Here is a 20,988-nt window from a genome sequence, read left to right as displayed (position 1 = left end):
AATTTGACAATAAGTCAGGAAAATTCTTTGCCTATTTTTCCCAGTAATCCTTCTTAAATTTTTATTCTTTATCAACTAGGTGCACGAGGATCCAAGCAAAGACAACTTCATCAACACTGGCCAGTTCAACAACATTCCTGCAGGAAGCAACACTGCTCCCCAGTTGTACCAACCGATCCAACCAGTACTCTACATAAACAAAAGGCCGTATTTGCGTATTCCTGTTCCTGCTCTGCCTAAGACGAGGCATCGATATATGCGGAAACTAATGAGTAGGCAAGACATAGAGAAACTGAAAACAATGAAACCTCCAAGTCTTGGACAAAAGCAAACTTGGTTGGTCCCTCCGAGACCAATATTGCAACCGTCACCAATTGTGAAATTGCCGACAACTTTGAAACTTAGTTCACCTGTGCCACCCCTTAGACCTTACACGATTGCTCACCCACAAAAGGTTGTTTATTTGGTCAATGTGCGGAAAAAATCAGACAGGAGAAAAAAGTAGTCAAAATACTAGCCTATATAGCGACAGTTGCCAATATTTAAAGTAGGGATTGATTACTTTTTCTATTCAACCATGAGATGCTAAAAAAAATTTTGGATGGCCAACTAGTCAATAGCATTTTGAGTGAAAGAGTTATTTTCATTGAAAAACCCATAATTTTTTTTTTTTCATTTATTTAAACAAAATTATGTAGCAGCATTGCAACAACGTCTCCAAAGATAATTTTTGGGAATGTTTTCACGATGCTCACTGAAAACATTTATTGCAAATTTGATTTCTTAGCAATGTGACAGTTTCAAAAAAATATTCCTCAGAGCAGACAAAGTGTTGTGACTTTTCTAATTTGTCTTTTTTGGGGTTGTATTCTTTTTTATCGGGTGATATTTCCCTGATTTTTCTTCGAGTCGCCACTTTTTTCTATTTTTACTTATTTGTTTTTTATGCATTTCGTACTAACAATATTCCTAAAAATTCGTCCAGAACATTATATTCTTTGAAGGGAGTGCAATAATATACAATACAACAAATACGAATGCAAAATTGTTCATAAACAAAATCAAGCGGTGTTATCTCAATATTGTTGATAAGAACCCCATAATATTGTCTAGCATCAAAACCCGCAATATTCCAGCTGCCTTTTTTCTAGAATGGGAGTGCCATTCATACTTTCCATTTAAATAGAGTTTCAGCAATTTTCATTTGTTTTAAAATATTTTTGAAAACAACAAACATGTATTATTTTGATTATGTGGTCCTTCAAAATTTATTTTTAAACATTTCACTTGCAAAAGAGAAGGTTGAATCTAAGAGAAGAGTTAAAAGGGAGAGGTAGGAGGTTTAACTGATGAAAAAATCGATTTTGAGTGTGATTTTGTAGGATAAAAACATCTTCAGAAAAGTCTGGTCAGTAAATTTCTTGAACTTGCATCTGAATGACAAATGACTTCCAGTTCTATAAGTTTAGCTTGCGGTAAGTATATTTTCATATAGAAAGAAAAAAAGCCAAACAAAGAGCAATCAGGCCTGAATTTTAAGACAAATCCTCAGGCTATCTTGATTTAAAACCTTTGTGAGAGTTCTTCTGTAGCATTGAAATTCTCATACATACAGCAAGTTTCAGGAAAGTCAAGTCAAAGAGTTTCAGAGCGCCCTTAAAATTTAGGCCTTAGAAACATCTACCATGAGCCTTTTAAATCCTATAAGGATTGTAGTAAAAATAAGTGGAACGGTATAAAACTTAGGTTACCCTCATCCTTTGCTCTTCCTTTTTTTCTGATATTGCCTCTCATTCAATCAGTGCTCTAAAGACTGAGAAAAATTTCAAGTATAATCAAGTTTCACAAGAAGAAAAAAAGGAAAGGAGAAAATTTACGGTCATATAACGTTTTCATCATGTAAACAACTGTACAAAGCTGCCATAGAGCGTAGCTCTTTTTTGTAAAGGTGTAATTTAATTATGTTTTACCGTTGTACATATAAGACTCTCATAGATTCTAAGTTGAAATGTATAATAAAATTATGTTTGAACTTTTTTAAAACAGTGTCTCTCCTTTAATTATAAACCTAACTCTGTTGAATGAAGAAAAATGACGTATGAAAAAAGCTTCCTTCTTGGACTTGAATTCATTATTTTGTGGACAGTTTTAAATAATCCTATTGATTATGGTGCTCAAAATCCCAAAAATTGCATACAATTTTGAAGGGTACAAAGCTAAAGACTGTCCAGAAATAATTCTCGGTTACTTTATAACACAGACGTAGGACTTAAAAGGGTTAAAAGACTAAAAATATTTAGAAATATCTGCATTGTTTGAATTACACTTATTGTAACTTTCAATATTCAGTTTGACATTCTTTTCTTAATCAGCGATGGGCCTCTAGACAAGGTAAGAATTAAAGCACTGTGCAACATATTTTCTCCTCAAAATTTTATGAGAATAAAGAATCACACTTTGAGATGTCCAGAAATCAATTCCTTAACAAGATATGTGTTTTTACGGTTAACATCGGTTGAATGGGAAAAGTACAAATGGCATCATTTGTATAATTTAACCTCCATTTGGTCTAAGTTGAAAATACTTGTTACTAGTTCAGGAGTTCATTTCCGAACTTCTCTTAGTAAAAATCGTTTTCTTCATAAGATTTGAAGAGAAAACCTGTTTCGTTCATTCCTTGTTCAGACCTTGTATAGGTCCAATCTGATAAAACTGAATATGGAAGCTATTTTAAAAACGTTGTAAAACAGCAGTAACCATCATGAGAACAAATTAAAAATGAATAAAGAGCAAATCAGAAGTATCTATGATTTTAAATGAAGTATCGGAGATTGTGTAGTTAATAATTTTACACATACATTAGAATTTGTTCATAAGTTCATAAAAATGTTTAATCACAATTTATTTCTTACTCATAGTTTGGAAATAAATGACTATACGATTTTAAATGGCAATAAGGCGTCTGTTTCGTCAACAACCGACATAAATATAAAGATAATAAAAAATTCAAAAACTTTTATTAAAAGATTTCAGATTTTTTTAAAAAAAAAATACTTTTTTTAGCACAATATTTCGCTAACACTCTTTAAAATTAGAGATTCAATTGACCTCAAAAAACCTCTGATGTCGATAGATAACTTTATGAAAAGTGATTTTTGAAAAATTCTTTAAAGAGTAGATCACTGGCTTTGCAAAGCAAAAATAGTAAATATTCCATTAACTTACCATGAATTGCACTATTGGCTGAACGAGTCTTCCTTAAGTTGCAAATGGTAAGTAGACATAAGGAGGATCAGGTACATAGACAGGTTTCTCAGAGAGTATAATTAGAGATCCATAAGTTGAAACAAACATACCAACGATTAAGGTTTTGGTAACCGATAAAGTCCACCACTGAATATTAGTTTTTGTTCCTTAACTTTCCTCTCTAAAAAGTGCCGCAATTCTTGTAGACTGCACTCAACTGTAGAGGGTCCTTGGGATGCAAACATTTTCAACATTTGATGAATTCTTTCCAAAGGCATTGAGTCCAGATTTGTTAACATTCCAACAATATACGACCAAAACACCTATGAAAATAGAGGTGAATGTAAAAAGATTCAGCTGAGTATATAAAACAAAAAATATAATATAAAAACTGTAAAAATACAGGAGCTACTTAAAATTAATAAACATCATAAAAAATTTCATTTCATCTTTGGAATTACAGTGGATATCGCGTATAATGACATCGGTTATAGCGACATCGGTTATAACGGCATATCGGTCAAAGCAACACAATCTCTTTGGTCCTGCTCGAAACTCCATTAGATCAATGAATTAAGGTATCAGATATAATGATGACGCTTATAGCACCACATCGGTCGTAGCAATAGAGTTTCTGCGGAATTTAGGGTTCCGTTACCAGTTACAGCGACAAGAGAGCTGCACAGCGCCTTCATTTTGGTATTTTCTGGTACCTTCATACAGCCAATTTAACGACGAATTTAAGTTTAAAGTGTGTACAGTTTTTTTATTAAATATATAACATTTTTAACAAAATTGATATGAAAGTAGTGTTTAAATAAATGAATAAATAAGTAAATAAATTAATTAAACTTTGGTGTGACTACGACCTCTTAATTTTTACGAAGTTTTTCTCTTGCAAAATAAAGGTGAAATTTCCATAATTATTTTATATTAAAAATTTAAAAGAAAACACAAAATAGAGAAAAAAAGTTACTGAAGTACAAATATTAAGAGCCTTATTTCAATGGCCCATCTGCAACTTATCAACATCCAGCAACAGTGCATTCTCATTCGTGCGCTCTCAGAGGTGAGAGCATAAAAATTCAACTATCGGTTATTGCGACTATCCGTTATAACGATCAAATGAGCCCGGTCCCTACAAGGTTGTTATATGCAATATTCAGTGTAGATAATTCAGCATGATAAAACCAGATAAAGAACAAGCCATGGGCACCTCTTGCAAAACTTGATAAAGTATCAGGGGCTAAGCACCAATGAAACCCCTGTACTTCAGCCTAGTGCTGTCTTGCTCCATTAACAAAGACAAACTTTCAAAATTAGAATGCAGGAAGCTGAATGCTCCGTACGCAAGCAAACTTTGGTTCTGTCCAATGTAAGTTTCAACCAAACGAAGGTGGAAGGGAGCTGTAATTTTTGGGGCAATCTCAACAGGTAATTTTAATTTTATGCCTAAGAGAAGAAAACTCAGATCTTCAGAGTTGTTTTTGGATACTGCTTGACTAAAACCTTACAAGAAATACTCAATGCAGGTTTTGCAAAACTCCTGCTTTGGGAACTTTTGCTGTTTCATATAATTTTTCATTAAGGAGATACAAAGACAAACATACCTGAAGTTCTTCTTCTCGCTGATCATGAGCAGAAGCCATAGCACTTTCCGTTTCTTCTTCTTCGCACACCATTTCACTCCTGACATCACTTTTCCACTTCCCAGAAACTGAGTCTTCAACAAGGATAAACTTGTCCGTTGAGGCTTCCCATATTAATCCCTGGAAATTAATTTATAAAGAGATAAATACTTGAAAGGGCACATAAACTTGTACATTGAAAGAACTGTTGAAATCCGAGCAAAAATGTGTGTGGCGGTGAAAATTTCTACAGGATGTTCATTCAGTGTTTAAGATAGGATCAACAATTGCATGCAAAGAGAATTTACAAGACTGATCATAACAGAGTAGGAATGATTTGAATCAATTTTGAATGAATCAATGGTACACAAAACAAAAAATCTTAATTTATCACATTACTCTACATTTTCAAGACAAGGAGGGGTCATTTCATTAAAAAATACAAATAGATAAAACTTAAAGTTTATTAACATATTTTACTTTAATCTTAATGGCATTTTGGAGTCACATGTCATGTACCCCAGGGGTCTTTTGAAATATAAGTACGGCCCATGCTAAAATTAATTTAATTGGGAAATGTAGATTATTTATTAATTATATTCTTCGATGAACATTAGATTTATTCACCTTTGAGGAAAGTGCATTCCCCAAAATCTATTAGATAGAGAGAGATGAGAAAACAATTTTTACAGAACCTTCTCAAGAATCTCACCTGCGATTGCCAAAATGCTATGCGACGTCTTAGAACAGTTGGAGGAACATGCATGACTTGGCTGAGTTCATCAATAGTCCATTCTGGTTTTGTTTCAAAGTGACAAATAATAGTGGCATGTATTGGAGTCACCGTTAGATTCACTGTTCTGTCTTTTATTGTAATGTCCAAATTTACAGCACCTAAGTGAGGTTTCCAACTCAATGTTCGATTCCCCTGGAAACATACAAGAAAAATTGAAAAAAACAGAAACATGCAATCTCCTTGCCACAATCTTGAGCTGAAACTAAGAATTATGACATTTTAAATTGAGATATATACACAAAATATGCCCCAAGGGCTGGGCCGTGTAGTGTCCAGGGGGCGGACCCCCTAGTAGAGTGATAAAAAAGTTGTCACTGGTCAGTTTGAGTTTTGACCAGATAACAGACTGATTCGTAGGTTTTACTCAAACACTAGTCAATACCATGCACTAAGCAGACACACTGAATCACACAACATCTGAAATAAAACCCAAGAGAGAAAGTTCAGGAAAAAACATTTGGTGGAGAGGGAGGAGGGCATTTTGTCTTTGTTCTTATTTTAGCGAGAGAGAGCCATTTAATTTTTCTCTGGAGTTCTAATTTCAGAAGAAAAAAGTAATGCACCCAGCAAGCATTGTTTGATTTTTTTTGATAAACCTTACACAAGCAAAGTATGGTGCGACCCAGTAAGATGAAAGGAAACTGAAAACAAAGGTAAATGGTTGGCATCTTTTAAATAGTCGGCAAGGGCTACTCACTTTAAGTGTTTCGAAAGCCTTAGTGTAAACATTGAGGTGCTCTTTGACAATTTCTGGTAGTTCCAATGTTTCATCCTTAAAGACAGGCCAGAACTGAGCAGATAAAATGATTGCTGTTGCCACGAACTGTTTGTTAGAGAGCTCAAAAGCAGGATCCGAGTGCAAGTGTGCATTCATTCGTTTTGAGTCATGGATGTCTTTCAGCATGACTTCACAATAATGCAGCTGTGAGTCCCCGAATCTAGGATAATGAGTTAAAAAGAAGAAAAAATGACTAGTTAATATTTTCAACATCAGCCATAAACCTGAAATCTTGAAAAATGAAAATTTTACACAAAATGGCATTGGGATGACCCAAATTGACAATGGTATTGTCAATCTTAACGCCGTAATTATTAACCTGAATTAACAGTCTTCAAATCTTTCACAAACCTTCTTGTAGATTGAATTTATGTCTTTTGTTTTCTTTGGGATACAAGACTTAACTGTTAGAAAACTCTGATTTGAGTGAATATACATAAAGAATATTCAACTGAGCCAACACCAGGAGTTCTTTTCCTTATCTTTTTTTTCTAGTAAACCAAACGTCTTGCCAAACTCCTTCACCAACTTTGAAAGTGTAACAAAAGATTTGCTACTTTAATTATAGCATTGAAATTGAGAGCAAGAATCAAGATGGAGAATCTTTTGTCTCTTTCTTGAAATCTGCAGAGAAGTTAGGCAAGAAGCCCATCAATCTTCCTACAATTGATTCCTGCAATGAGCAGATAAAACATGCTCCATTCCTTCTAAGACCTGAAAAAAGTTTGAAAGTTTTCTATTTCTATTAAAAGTAGATCCGCTCCAACAAAAAATATATATAATTTTTGAAAAACTGCTTTGTAAGGTCTAAAAAGGAAAGATAGCAATTTTCAAAAATTATTTCTCTTGAAATACAAGGGGCATTCGTAAAGTAAGTATATATCTTTATTTTCTCCGAAACTAATAAAGATAAATTAAAACGGTAAAATTTGTTTTTACCATCATACTCTCAGCTTTTCAAAGAGCCTTCGTTTTTTAAATTTGGTTTACCGGTTTGCGAGTGACTTCATTTTTCCCACGCCCATCTCTCGTCACTGCGAGTCCAAAATATTCGAGCGCGGCGAAGCTCCTAAGACGAGTACATACTCTTACCATAAAGAAACTTGTACATTAATTGGTTAAATATGTGAAAATTTCAGGCTCCGAGTTGTCTTACCTTACTTTTCGACATAATCTCCACCCAGTTGAACACATTTCTGATACCATGTTAGCAGTTTGTGGATTCAATCTTCAAAAAAATTGCGCATCCTGTAGTTGGAACCATTTTTTAACAGGTTCTTGCAACTCTGCGTCGGTAAAGAACTTTTGGCCAACCAAGCTCTGCTTTAACGCAGGAAAAATATGAAAATCGCTTGGAGCAAGGTCCTGTGACTACGGTGGATGAGGAAAAAGGTCCCATTTGAATGAGGCGAACAAGTCTTGAGTCACATGAGCCTTATGAGGCCTACATTGTCTTGAAGGAACTAAACTTGACGAGACAAAAGACTGGGCCGTTTTTGCTTGATCGCTGACTTAAGTTTTTTCAAAACTTCACAATATCTTGCGGCATCAATCGTTTTTCCTCTTTTCAAGAAATCGATCAGCAATATTCCTTGAGCGTCCCAAAACACCGTAGCCAAAACATGTACTCGTCTGAGGAGCTCTGCCGCGCTCGAATATTTTGGACACGCGGTGACAAGGGATGGACGCGAGAAAAATGACGTCACTTGCAAACCGGTAAACCAAATTTGAAATGAAAGCTTTTTGAAAAGCTGAGAGTATGTTGGTAAAAACAATTTTTACCGATTTAATTTATCTTTATTAGTTTTGGAGAAAATAAAGATATATACTTACTTTACGAATGCCCCTCGTAATTCAAAGATTGGAAAAATATATCCGATTTTTTTCTGCATTGTTTGATTTTGCAGTCAAGCTCGAAAAATACCAGACAAAAAAAGAAAAAGGAAAAGGATATCGAGAAAAAATGTCAAATCGGAGACTTACCTCAATTTCAATAATTCTAGATATCTAATTTCTTTATCTGTGTTGAATGTGAATTGTGCCAAAAGACGATCAGCTAACAATGTCCTGTACTCATTTACAAACAAGTCCTTACTACCATACACACTAACAAGCATTGATATAACATCCGAGGTACGTCGTGCTTTTGATAATTTAGCTAAAGACAAGAAAAAACAGGAAAAATGTAAGAACAGGTGATTTTGGAAAATAATGGAAGTGACAAAAATTTTACCCCAATTTTTTTAGAGGAAGGGCCTACCAGACATAATAGATGTAAATACTGCATAACAGGCCACAAGACAAGCTATGAATTAGAATATTATGCTGTATGCTTCCTCTTCAAAATTTTGCGCAGTAGGCGAATTATAAAATAGGAGTTGTAGAAGTCAACTTCTGAGCAAGATATTAGCATGTGTACTGACAGAAAAAACCACACAAATGATACCATTTAAGTAATATGTTGGCATTTTTTTTTTTTTTTTTCCGCTAACGTGCGTTAAAAAACTCAGCATTTAGCTGAAAATTCTCACTACAGAGGGAATAACTCCTTTGGAGTACTGGATTCCCTCAAAGAGATAAGCTGTTTGGTGCAACACTAGTTACAACCATTCAGGAAGGCAACTGCAGACGCGTTTCGGCCTTGTTGGGCCAATCCTCAGTGCAGTGAATTTCCTGCTACCAAGCTCGAGAGGTCGTGAAAACCAGCCCGAGATTTAAGTAATATTGATTACTTATATGCACTCATATCTTCCACGGGATTTGATTTCTGAATTTCTTTTTGAGTGAATCATTTTCTTCATTAAATTTTGAGGAGAGAGCATTGACCAAAATGTTTCAATTTGTACCAAGTAATGCCTGGAAGTGTTTTTTCAGAGGTAGAATTTCATTTACTTTCATAAAATGTGTTAGAAATGATCAAATACTGAAATAAAATGATACAAAATTGTTACCAAGTGCATTTAAGATTATATGAATCAACCCTCCACCCTTTCTCTACTAAAAATTATTGAATATATCAACAGCTGAAAGCAGACTGGTTGAAACAACATTTTTTCCATTTCAAGGGAAGGAAATTGCTCGGCAAGCCCTACTAATTCAATACTGTTCGCAAGTTTTGAGCTTTTGCAAATTGAGTCTGCTTTAAATATCACTACCTATTTTTCACACATTTAAAGCCCATCTTACATAAAGTGATAGGATGAGAAACTTGTCAGTCCCAAAAATTTTCATTTCAACTCTTTTGCTCTGAGCTACTGATACGATAGATGCGTTTTGACCATTCAAGTATTACTCATGGCTGCATGACTTACTTCCTATGACTAGCCACTGAAATTTTAAAGATGAGCTATTTGCTCTAGGTATGAATTTTAATGTTTAACTTTCTTGAAGCCTACTCACAAGGATCTGCATCGACAGGATCTGGCATCCATTTTTCCCAATTGGTCGTTCCATCTTCAGCAGGTGAGTCTTGGCCGCGTTGCAATTCCTCTGCCAGGTCGTTTGGCCCCTCATCCCGGAGACTAGTCACCACACAACGGACTGTGTCTTCCCGGCAGCGCAAATATTGTCTGAAAACCAAACCAAGAAAGATAGAGACATCTTACTGTCCATGACGAGGTAAAAGGAAACAGTCAATTGAAAATGGTGAAAATGCTCTTTTGTCTACTTGAAGTTTTGATACTGTTTTTGGTGGTGTTGCTAGATATTTATAATCAAATAAAGAAAGAAAGAGTGATACATCCATTGTTTAGTTTGCTCAAGGGTTGCGTAATACCAAAAGATAAAAATTGGAGATTGTTTTGAATCATGATTTTATTTTGACACCCTTTGTAAAGTTAGTGAAGTAAGAGACACTTTCATTGTGCTGAAAAGGAAAAATGTACAAGACTGATATTATAAACTGAAGATAGTGTTTGAAGACTGTCATCCTGTTTAAAATAAAATTAAAAAAAAAACAGGGGAACCAAAATTTGTACTGAACGAATTTTGACATTTTTTTTGACGGCATAATTGTGAATACTTGTCACAATCTTAGTTGTAATAATCATTTCCCATTTATTACAGAAGCCACTAAATAATTATTAACCTGATTGGATGCGTTACTGTATCCAGGAGAACACCCGATGGATCCAACTGGCGCAGAGCACGAATGGCAGCGATGTACGCAGTTAGGATATCAGGTGTATTCACACCTGGATGTAGAAGCCTTGTTTCCAAGGCACGCTGCAACTTCCCCATCAGGTGACCACGTAGGTCTGTTTTTTCAAGACAAAGTCTCAGGTCTTCAACAGCTGGCTCTGAGTCTGGGTATTCTAGAGGAATGACACAAACAATGTTAGTGAAGTAAATGAATGAAGGGGAATTCCAATGTACACTTTTCTAATTCCTGGCAATTTTGTTGCTCCACTCCTGAGAGGGCGTAACTCCAAGTTCTGAAAAACACATGGAATGAAACAGAAGAATTGGGATCTCCTAAAAATAAGTGATGCTTCATGTCAAAAGACAACAGCAACAATATTTGGTGTGTATAGAACTTGCAGTTACTGCAGTTACTACTTAGGTACCTGAGCCCTGCAAGTTTATTTCATTTGCCTCACCTCTTCATTCTGGAGCATAAATATTTGATACCTCAAGTTGTTAACAAGATAAAAGAGACAGATAAAGTAGACAGTCTAGACAGAAAATGTGTTTTAAATAACTCACAGTGTTAAAAGCTTAGAAAAAAGGCTTAGAACTTACGATCTGTTTCTCTGGGATAAGTGATACACAGATACAAAAAAACACGAGTAAAATAAAATGAAAATACTTTTGGACATAATATTGCCCTTTGGAATTTTCAGTGATTTAAAAAAAAATGGTGATAAAAAAATTACGTAAAATACACTGAAAAAAAAATTGCTGATTCAACAATTCAATTGCTGAAAACAGTGAGTGCAATGTTTCAACGCAGATTTTACAACAAAAAAATGCTACTTTAACCACCCCCGTGGTTAAATTAGTTTACAGTGTGGTTAAAGTAGCATTTTTTTGTTGTAAAATCTGCGTTGAAGCATTGCACTCACTGTTTTTAGCAATTGAATTGTTGAATCAGCAATTGTTTTTTGTCCGTGTAGTATCACTGCAAGTTCACATAGATTGTATACTCAAATTCTTCATGTATCTGAAAACTAGACTTTCTTTATTTTCGACACAAATCAAATCTCGATACAGTTTATTGTCCAGAAAATATGACACTATAGGATTTTAAACTTGGCAATGCTGCCATGTCAACAGGCATTTGGCAATGAGGTCTTGAAATTCTAAGAGGACGTATCCCATACAAAGGAATGAGCATACCAAAGATGGGATAACATCTAGAGAGGGGAATGTTTTTTTTATTTTGGATACATTCCTTTTTTTTTCAACACACAATTCTGTAAAATTTAATTACTGCTTGAAAATTCTTTCTGGAGATCAAGGTTATCATTTGAACTGTAAATAAGTATTTAGAGGGTTTATTAATAGTAATGAACACAAGATTACTAGGTGGTCAATATTACCTTTTTCTGAACAGCTACCTTCAACTGTTCTGAGTAAAACAAAAGGAAAATAACTTTTAGAATAATCTTTAGAGAGAAATTACCGATAATAATGTTGAAAAGCTGCTCAATTCTAGTTCGCGTATATGTTTCATACAACAAATGTTCTAATTTCTGCTTGAACTTTCTCAAGAAATTTTGAGTCTCATCAGAATTCAACGATACACTGTTCTCTGAGGACGAACCACCGCCATAAATATTAGTGAGCCATCCCATAACAACAGTCTCTAACCACTAAAACACAAAATACGATTGTGAAGAATGAAATGAATAGAATTATGAGATGTAATACGCAGAAAAAAATATAAAATTCTTGTTAGTTTTATTTTTTACAACATACATCAAGTCTCTTAAGAAAACCGACAATTGTATAGCAAAGTCATTTGTCTATGATACAACGAGATATGATTCATGATTAAGCATTTTTCTCACAGGCCATCAAAGTACAAGCTTTTACCTGTTTATTATTGTTTTTGTTTTGCTTCAGAAAAATAATTCCGAGTGCTTCTTGAATGAATACTTTCAAGATAACTTCAGAGAATGGATCTTCCATAATTTAAAAGCCAGCTGATTAGTTAGTGACCATCGAAATTTTTAAAAATTGCAAATGATGACTGAGTAATGAATAATTTTATTTTATAAAGATTGATTGTGGAGACTGTATCCTGAGACAGACTTTTTTGCCTTTAATAAATAAAAACAACTGTTATCCAATACCTCCTCCAATGTGTTGGTGTAAGACGTATCGAAGCTGCCTTTACAGGTTTCTTGAACATGATTCTCAATTCGTTTGTGAATTAATCTTGTCAAAACGTCTCCAGCCAGCCTTTCTAACAATCCCAATTCAATTAACATTCTGCAGACAAAAAAAAAAAAACAAAAAAATAGAATGAAAATTATATTGAGTAGGACAAAAATGTTCCCTGAATCATAAAAATTCATTTCAACAGGAAAAAAGATGAAATGAATAACAATGAACAAACATATTTTTCCACCTTTGCATTATCTATTCCCAATAGGAAGAAAAACAAAATAATCAGAATGATTAGCGCTTACATACCATCACTGATTTAACTTGGTTCCAAGTTTACTGTTTATTTAGTTAGTGAAAGTACTGGGTTGATGACTTGGTTTCATTAACCTTATCAAATGAACATTTGAAGTCTTTAGTTTATCTATTGCTGACCGTTTTTAAGATACTACTTAAAAATATTCCTCTTCTTTACGTTATGCCCCTTTGTCTAATCTCCCTTCAGACACATTTTAAGGTCCTCAAAAGAATTACATGATACTGTTATCAAATTATTTCCTTGCTTTATTGAATATATTCAGAATATATTTTATGAACTGCATGATGCAGATGATTCTAAAGAATGTGAAGGGTAAACATACCTATTAGTTTCATGGAAAATTTGGATGATATTTTTACACTGACATTGATCAGTCTCCAGATTACAACCGCTGCACTGGATAGCATCTTCAGCTGACTCATTGAGATCTAAAAAAAAAAGATTTACCATAAGAGCATAAATGCATGGAGCCCAAGTCTGACAGAAACTAAATCATTGAGAGAGTAAGCACAGACACTACCTTCCATTGACAGCTTATGTTTTAGGTGTTTCTCTTTTTGCAAATTTTCCAAGATCTGATGATAAAATTGGTGCATTTTATTTATTTTAAAATAGTATAATTGCAAATGAATGACAGTGACCAACAATGGACCACTAGATAAGGTACAAATTTCAGCATTCTGATACATGTTTCTTAACCAAAATTTTACGTAAAACACGATGCACACAACAAAAATTACCGAAATCAACTCCTTACGAAGATATTTAATGATTCTTAATGCGTGAATTCAAACCACCCGCTCATGAAAACACAATGCTCTACGTGATTTACATCGCGCGCTAAACGTTATCATGACAGTCTCTGCGATATAAAAATCTGGCAACCTTAATCTTGACGCTTTGGCTCAGCTATAGCAGATTACTTATAGTTTGAAAAACACATGGTGGGAAATGAACATTGCTCGATTGAGAAGCTTGCTGAAACCGTTGTAGTGGGCGATTTGACTCACGTAGAGTTTTGAGTTTCTTGTGAGCGGGCAGTTCAAATTCCTCGTAACCAATGTGAAATAAAAACGTTAATATCTTCGTTAGGAGTTGGTTTCCGTAATTTTTGTTGTGTGAATCGTTTTCCACGTGAAATTCTGGTTAAGAAACATGTATCAGATCGCTTAAATTCGTACCTTGTCTAGTGGTCCATTACAAATATTCTGAAATATCCACAGTTAACAATGAAATATCCTGGATCTCCTCACTCTAATACATGCCAGGATGGCTAATTAGGAGAGCTTAACAGTTCAACAATATTTTTGAGTTATTTCCTACTTTAATTCTTTCCTGCTCTAGGAATAGGTACAGGAAAATTACGAAGAAACAAAGTCCAGAACTTACCCGATTTGTCAGTGTTACAGAACACAGTAAAGGCCACTTTATAAAAGTCTTCTGTGATAATCTGATAATCTATGGGTAATTGAGAGTGCAGAGTGGCTCGAGTGATTACTTTGAAAGTATCAAGAAGTCGTTTTTCTCCGCAGATGTATTCAGGATTGTTGGGAGAGTTACGTAGTGTTTCAAGGCGCTCAAGAGTAGGGAGGAAGAGAGACAGAGTTCCATACAACGTTGAAACAGCTTCTTTAAACTTCTCAAAACCTTCCATTTCTGTGCTGCGAGAGGTAAATTTTCCCCAAAACCTAGGCGCAACATTCTGACGAAGCTCTAGCTCAATCCGATCCATCACAAGCTCTATCACTTCCCATTCTGAGCCAGAATTTAATATCTTCCCATGTAATATGTTGAATTTATCAGCAGTGCAGTCACTTTGATCCTGTAATAAATAAAAATTTCAATTTATTTGGTTCAATAAGAGATAGACAACAAGATAAGAAATGCAAATGATCTGCTTTTTATGCAGCTTACTGGGGGACAACCTCCCATAGTCTGACATGCTTCTATGAATTTTTTTTTAGTTTTGTTATGTATTTTCAGAATACTTGCCTAAATTATGTTTATCATGAATGTTCTGGGTGGAAAAATCTTAATAGCAATATACTTATTCATACCTAACATGAAGCCTCAGACTGGCTTCTTAAGCCTGGTAAAAAATGAGGTCACCAAACTGTTCTTTCCTAATGAAAATACACTAAAAATGTAAAATCATAAGGTCCTGAACACTATTTAGTCAACAATGGGGAGGCAGGTAGCATTTGAAAAGCCTTCTCCTTGTACACCTAAATATGGCTAAAGTTATTTAAAAAGACCCAAGATACATGAGCTTAAGTAACTGTCAAAATAGTGAAACCCATCAAATTTGCTATGTAGCAAAGGGCACTCTGCTGCCGTGGCAGCTGGACCTCTGGAATCACCTTGAAGGCATTATTGAAACCAGGTAATGAGGAAATCAGAGGGTGAAGACCAGTGTTTAGAACTGAGCATGAAGTCTTAGCAGCCATCTCGCCTGCAAATTTTTCTTAGGGGCTATCTCAGATTTATTGGGGACCAAAATGGAAGTTTGCCCTTTTGAAATGCCTTGAGTCAGGAATCCGCAAAAATATCCCAAAAATGGAGTTTAACAACGATTTTCTTAGCAGCCCGACTTTGTCACTAGTTTCATTACTAAGCGGCCAAAGGCAATTTCTTACCGGCAAATTGCTGTTTGGCTGGCGTGTGTTGCAAGCAAACACTGGTGAAAACTCTTAGTTCTTTTGGTCTTGGCAGCAAGGTACTGTAGAGAGATATTCTGCTGTTGGTGACAAAGTTTTGACAATCTTTTCATATCATTTCCCTATGTGCATACCTATATCAACTCACGCTTGAGTATGCAGAGCCCCGTGGGTATTCTGAGTTTCAGCAATTGCTATAAATTCTCAAGCTCAAAAATCCATAAGCTTCTTCCATAATTGCAAAAAACGTTGGAGGGGGATAAATTTACTGCAACCTCTGCACAAGACCAATATCAAGAGCCAAGCCTGGAAAACAAATACTGAACTCGATGGCAAAAGTTTAACGATCATACTTAATTGTAGCTGGCTACTTCTAACTTTCATCTTAAAAACAAGAATGAGGTAATAGATTATTCAATGACTGACAAATATGAAATGCTCACCTTATTCTTGAGAATTGGAAAAGCATCGCAAATTTCTTCCCATGATAACGATGTATCCATTGCGTGACTATGAGAAGGTGGTTCAGGAGAAACAGTTGTTACGATAGGCAAACACAAAATTTAGGTAAAGGAAAAAATTGGTTTACGGAAATGGCATTTTAAAAAATATCACATTCGAATTACATATGCACTCACTATCACATATTTCGCATTCTTTATTTCGTCCTATAGTCTTCGGTATGATGTTGAGCAGGGTTTGAGGTTAGGTTAGTGACTTGTTTTGTTTACTTACAAAGTCAGGAAAATTAGTAAAAAAACTTGCACGCTGTAGACATAAAAATTTCCCGCCAATCTCAAAACTGTCCAATCAGGTTTTCATCCTGCTAACCGGTTTTCTGAGAGGTTATGTTTAATTTTAATTTCTAATTATTACTTTTTATCATTTTTGTTTTATTTCCAGTTCCTGTTTGTCTTGTTTTGTGACTGTGTGCTTAGCTTCAAAATTCTTAGACAGCTCTAATTATTGAAACGGTATAGCTTGAAATTATCAAAGTGATTCATCGTATTTTAAGCATGTGGAATGCTGGGCATCCAAACTTTTCTGACACCAATTTGCTCTGGCTGCGTTTACTTCTCTATTTCCGTTGACCAACTATCGTCATTAGCTTTAATAATTAGTGACATAAGTCTACTTACTGCAAACACTTCTGTTTTCATTCCTGGTACTCGAACCTCTGAAAAATCATGACACGAGTGACGAGGAGGAGTACCAAAGCACAACGTCATGATGTCAGCAGCCGAACTTCAAACTCCTCCAAGTCCCAGGTCTCTCATTCTAAATCAACAAATTCATCACGCTCAACCATGGATTCTCATCCAACTCAAACATCCATTATTTCGGAACAAAGAAAAAGTATTTACTCAGAAACAGATCATTGCGAATATTTTGGCAAGAGTTCAACGGAGGCAGTGGTTGGGAACACAACGTACCTCAATGACTCCATAGACTCGGAGAGATCGGACGAACTCTTTAATGACAACCGCAGTTTTAGAACTCCAGATTGGAGGAAGAAAGTTAATGAAAATCACGAGGACTATGCTAACAATGTGAGACAAGCACTGTGCAGCACTGCAAAGAAGACACCAATTAATTCATCCAAATTCGTATCAACGCCCCACATGTCCACATTACAGTCACGGTTAATAAAGAGAGCTTCAATGGCAGCGGAGAAAGAAATGGCATTAATTGAAAAAAGAGTCTCCCTGAAAAAAGCCTCTGATTCTGCCAATAGCTCAATTCATGATGTAGGCGCTGTGAGGACTCCAGCTCGGCCTCCTTCCTTCATAGATCTAAGCAAGATTAAGCCAGTCCCGATGAGTGTCGATGTTCATCCAAGCCCAGGTACTTAAATCATTAATCTGCTAAAAATTTGGCACTGACTCAGATTAGACCTTTACTTGTGGAAAGATTTCATATTTTTCCCCTCAGGATTTACATCCTGTCAACATGTAATAGTTTGATAATAAGTCTTTCTAAGAGCTAAGTGTACCCATGTAAAAAGTTCTCCAAAGTTCTCCAGGAAAGTAACATTCAGTATCTCATAGTACCTGAAGACTCTTAATTACTTTAAGTATTCTATCGGGATCGGACCAATCTGTTTTGAAAAAATAGCCGATAAAGAAACCAACACTTCATGTACAAAAGCAATTATATAAAAATATTTAGTACTGCTTAAATTTGAGCTTAACCACGGTCAAGGAGCAGGTATTCGTGCGTGAATTCACTGATAACATTGGTTCAAATAGTGTTGTCTCTTTTTAGCATTTTTGAATTGTAACTTTTTGAACTAATTCAGTTTCTGTTGTTCTGTAACTGCAAAGATCAGTAGTAAAATGTTAAATATGTAAAAAAAAAAAAAAAAAAAAAAAAAAAAACTCTTTAACTTGCCGAGTTTATGGACAAGTGATTTCTGAAGTCCCTACCTTCTGATCAGCGCAATGAATGTGAAAGTGACCCTCATTAATGTATCATTTCTTTTTATTTCAGAAACGCCAAGTTTTGAAACGCCAGCTTCAACCCTAGCTTCTCCATATGGAATGACGAAAATTTCCAGTGCAGTAATTGGAGCTGGTCTGCGGACACCTCTTTTTTCAAAGATAGCAACACCTGTTACTTCACTAGGTGGACCAAAAAGACTAACTGTTCAGAGAGCTTCTCTAGAAATGTCAACAATCTTAAAAGGTTGGTTCAACTTACACTGTATCAGAGAAATACTTGAAATTTTCCCCCACATGAATCTTTAGAAGCAGTCTATTTCTGAATTCTTTCACCTAATTCAAAGCAATTTCAACTACTTAAGCAGTTTTGTTCCAAGTAGCCGCTTTCTCATTCAAGACTTTCAAAACTGTGTACAGTTTTTCTTATTAATTATTAATGTTGCCAGCACACTTTCAAGTGCATTTAGAGGTATTGGGGTGTTTCCTTTCTTAACTCATCCATCTATCATCCTGAATGTAGTTTACTTATTTAAGTTATCACGGAAAAATTTCTTCTTTTTCAGGAGTTGTGGCTTATGTAGAAGTACGAACCAACCATGATAACCTATCTCAAGGAGTCAAAACCCATTTGCGAACTCTTGGGGCTCATGTTGAAGAAAACTTTACTAAGAAAGTATGTAAATATCTGTATTTTTTCAGTTGAAGTTATAGTTTCCTCTGCATTTTACTATTTTCTCTCCGAGATATGAGCATGTTCACTTTAAATGAGCTTGAATACTTCTATCAAGCTCATGCTAAACCATTATCTCAAATATATGATGATATTAATGGATTTATGGTTGTAACCTTTGCTGCATTAAGAGGGCCCTGGTAGGTACAAAGGTCTCTTAGAAATATGCGTCCTTTGCACAACTTTTTAGGTTTGGAAATTAATGACAAAAACAAGGTACACCTTAAAGAGACAACCTAACACATGTTTTGATCTCTCAGGTAACCCATGTCATCTTCAAAGAAGGCCTAATGTCAACCTATAAAAAAGCTGAACGATGGGGAGTACCTTTGGTGTCTGCACTATGGATTGAAGCATGCAAAAGCCAACGAAAAGTTGTACCAGCAGAAGAGTTCCCACCTATTGACATAGACCGTTATAAAAATGCCTTACCCTTCAAACGCTTCAGGGTAAGTTCCTAATTAGCTTTTAAAAATATGCCCATGAACCATTTAGTCAGCTGCAATCTTATGCAGGGTGTCATTTTTCTCTCGACTTACGTGGGATCCTAAGATTACAGCTGGTAATAAAGTTTCATTTTCAGATATGTTCATAAAAAATTAAAAAGTATCCAAAGACTGGAAATCGACCAATATATTTGTTAATAAAGTTTGATTCGAACAACACCATTTTAAATTTAGTTTTGAAGTATAACCAAGGTGATGTAATGATCGTTTTTTATTAATTTACTTAGGACCTTTCAGCATTTCGCCATCTTCAGAGTACAGTCATTAATACATAAATATATCACAGTTATTACACTTTCGTCCTAAACTTAATAACACACATCAAGGCACATCATACAATAGTCTTAATTACGAGAGAGTCAATATTACCTCTCAATAAAACTCTCTTTGAGAGTTGAATGATTACAATTTGATTAGAAGCAACGCTAGGTAATATTGACTCTCGTAATTAAGACTATTGTATGATGTGCCTTGATGTGTGTTAGTAAGTTTAGGACGAAAGTGTAATAACTGTGATATATTTATGTATTAATGACTGTACTCTGAAGATGGCGAAATGCTGAAAGGTCCTAAGTAAATTAATAAAAAACGATCATTACATCATCTTGGTCATACTTCAAAACTAAATATGTTTGTGTCGAAATTTTGTGAAAATTTCAAACTGCCTAAACTCTACAAAAATGTAAAAAGCTTTTAAAGTTGTCCTAAAGTCAAAAAAAATTTTAATTTCTGAAAAATCTGTATCAAATCTCAGCTGAAAGATTTAGAGTGTCCAAAAGCAAGATCCAAGTTAAATTCAAGGAAGTTCTCCTGGAAATGAAAGAAAAAAATGAATTGGAAGTAGTTTTCACTTCAACTAGGTGTAAATTTTCTTCTGCCAAAAATCTAAAGTCAAGAGAAAATATTTGAACGTGAAATTAGTCATTAAACCCTGTGCTAAACCCTGAATCTTATGAAGGAATAAAACCTAAAACTATTTCTTGGTTGCATCTCTTGATGCGACTTTGAACTCTGATATAAGGAATCTAATGTTATGTTTTATTCATGTTTAATGGATCTTTCGCGTATTATTTTTTTTGTTTATTAATATGCAACTGGCTGCTTCATGATTAAATTCTATTCACCATTAAATGTACTTGATGTCTCACCAGCAGTTCTACGTAAAGGTATAAGTGACACAAGTCTTAAGCAAATCATACCTTGAATATCAATACAAAAAATAATTTGTGACTCATTTTTTACAATAAAAATACTTATGGAGTATAGGAAAATTAAAACCAATATATTTTAATTTTTTCCAAAATGTAAGAACTGATCAGGAGTTTGTCTCTGAGAGAAGCGATATGTCACTAATATTTTTTACTCTTCTTTTACCCTAGAAAAAACGCTCCATTCAGCCAATTGGGGATGTGAGAAGACTGCCGGCTCGATCGACAAGAAAAGTGAATAAATTAGGAACAACTGTTGAAGAGCCCTCCTCTGTTCCTGCCAAAGGGAACCGCTGCATCTTAAATGAAATTAATAAGGAGTTAAAAAATGATCCCAAATTCGAGGTTT

At 34.8% G+C, this 20,988-nt stretch overlaps 3 protein-coding genes across 3 annotated transcripts in view; 2 read left to right on the top strand and 1 right to left on the bottom strand.

Moving 5' to 3' along the window:
* Positions 1-3,060, top strand: part of LOC109031146 (uncharacterized) — an 81,487-nt gene extending 78,427 nt beyond the window's left edge. Inside the window, exon 5 of the mRNA XM_019042496.2 lies at positions 80-3,060. Coding sequence (XP_018898041.2) covers positions 80-505 — 426 coding nt within the window. The 3' untranslated portion in view covers positions 506-3,060. The remainder of the gene's footprint in view (positions 1-79) is intronic.
* On the bottom strand, positions 2,866-16,442 carry mr (anaphase promoting complex subunit morula). Its single transcript, XM_019042495.2, has 12 exons — positions 16,198-16,442; positions 14,487-14,919; positions 13,420-13,525; positions 12,745-12,883; positions 12,072-12,261; positions 10,536-10,761; positions 9,848-10,017; positions 8,432-8,606; positions 6,368-6,608; positions 5,587-5,802; positions 4,857-5,015; positions 2,866-3,569 (listed from the first exon to the last, which is right to left on the bottom strand). Exons 1-12 carry the CDS (start codon positions 16,255-16,257, stop codon positions 3,363-3,365), a joined length of 2,322 nt encoding a protein of 773 aa, XP_018898040.2. The 5' UTR covers positions 16,258-16,442; the 3' UTR covers positions 2,866-3,362.
* Positions 16,443-16,619: 177 nt separating this feature from the next.
* MCPH1 (Microcephalin) overlaps positions 16,620-20,988 on the top strand; it is a 19,706-nt gene continuing 15,337 nt past the window's right edge. The window contains exons 1-5 of the mRNA XM_019042515.2: positions 16,620-17,599; positions 18,245-18,439; positions 18,759-18,868; positions 19,186-19,374; positions 20,811-20,984. Coding sequence (XP_018898060.2) covers positions 16,942-17,599; positions 18,245-18,439; positions 18,759-18,868; positions 19,186-19,374; positions 20,811-20,984 — 1,326 coding nt within the window. The 5' untranslated portion in view covers positions 16,620-16,941. The remainder of the gene's footprint in view (positions 17,600-18,244; positions 18,440-18,758; positions 18,869-19,185; positions 19,375-20,810; positions 20,985-20,988) is intronic.

This window comes from Bemisia tabaci, chromosome 3 (assembly GCF_918797505.1).
Source record: "Bemisia tabaci chromosome 3, PGI_BMITA_v3".
Taxonomy (NCBI): Eukaryota; Metazoa; Arthropoda; class Insecta; order Hemiptera; family Aleyrodidae; genus Bemisia; species Bemisia tabaci.
The sequence above is the reverse complement of the archived record's forward strand: the minus strand, read 5'-3'. Positions and strand labels throughout refer to the sequence as shown.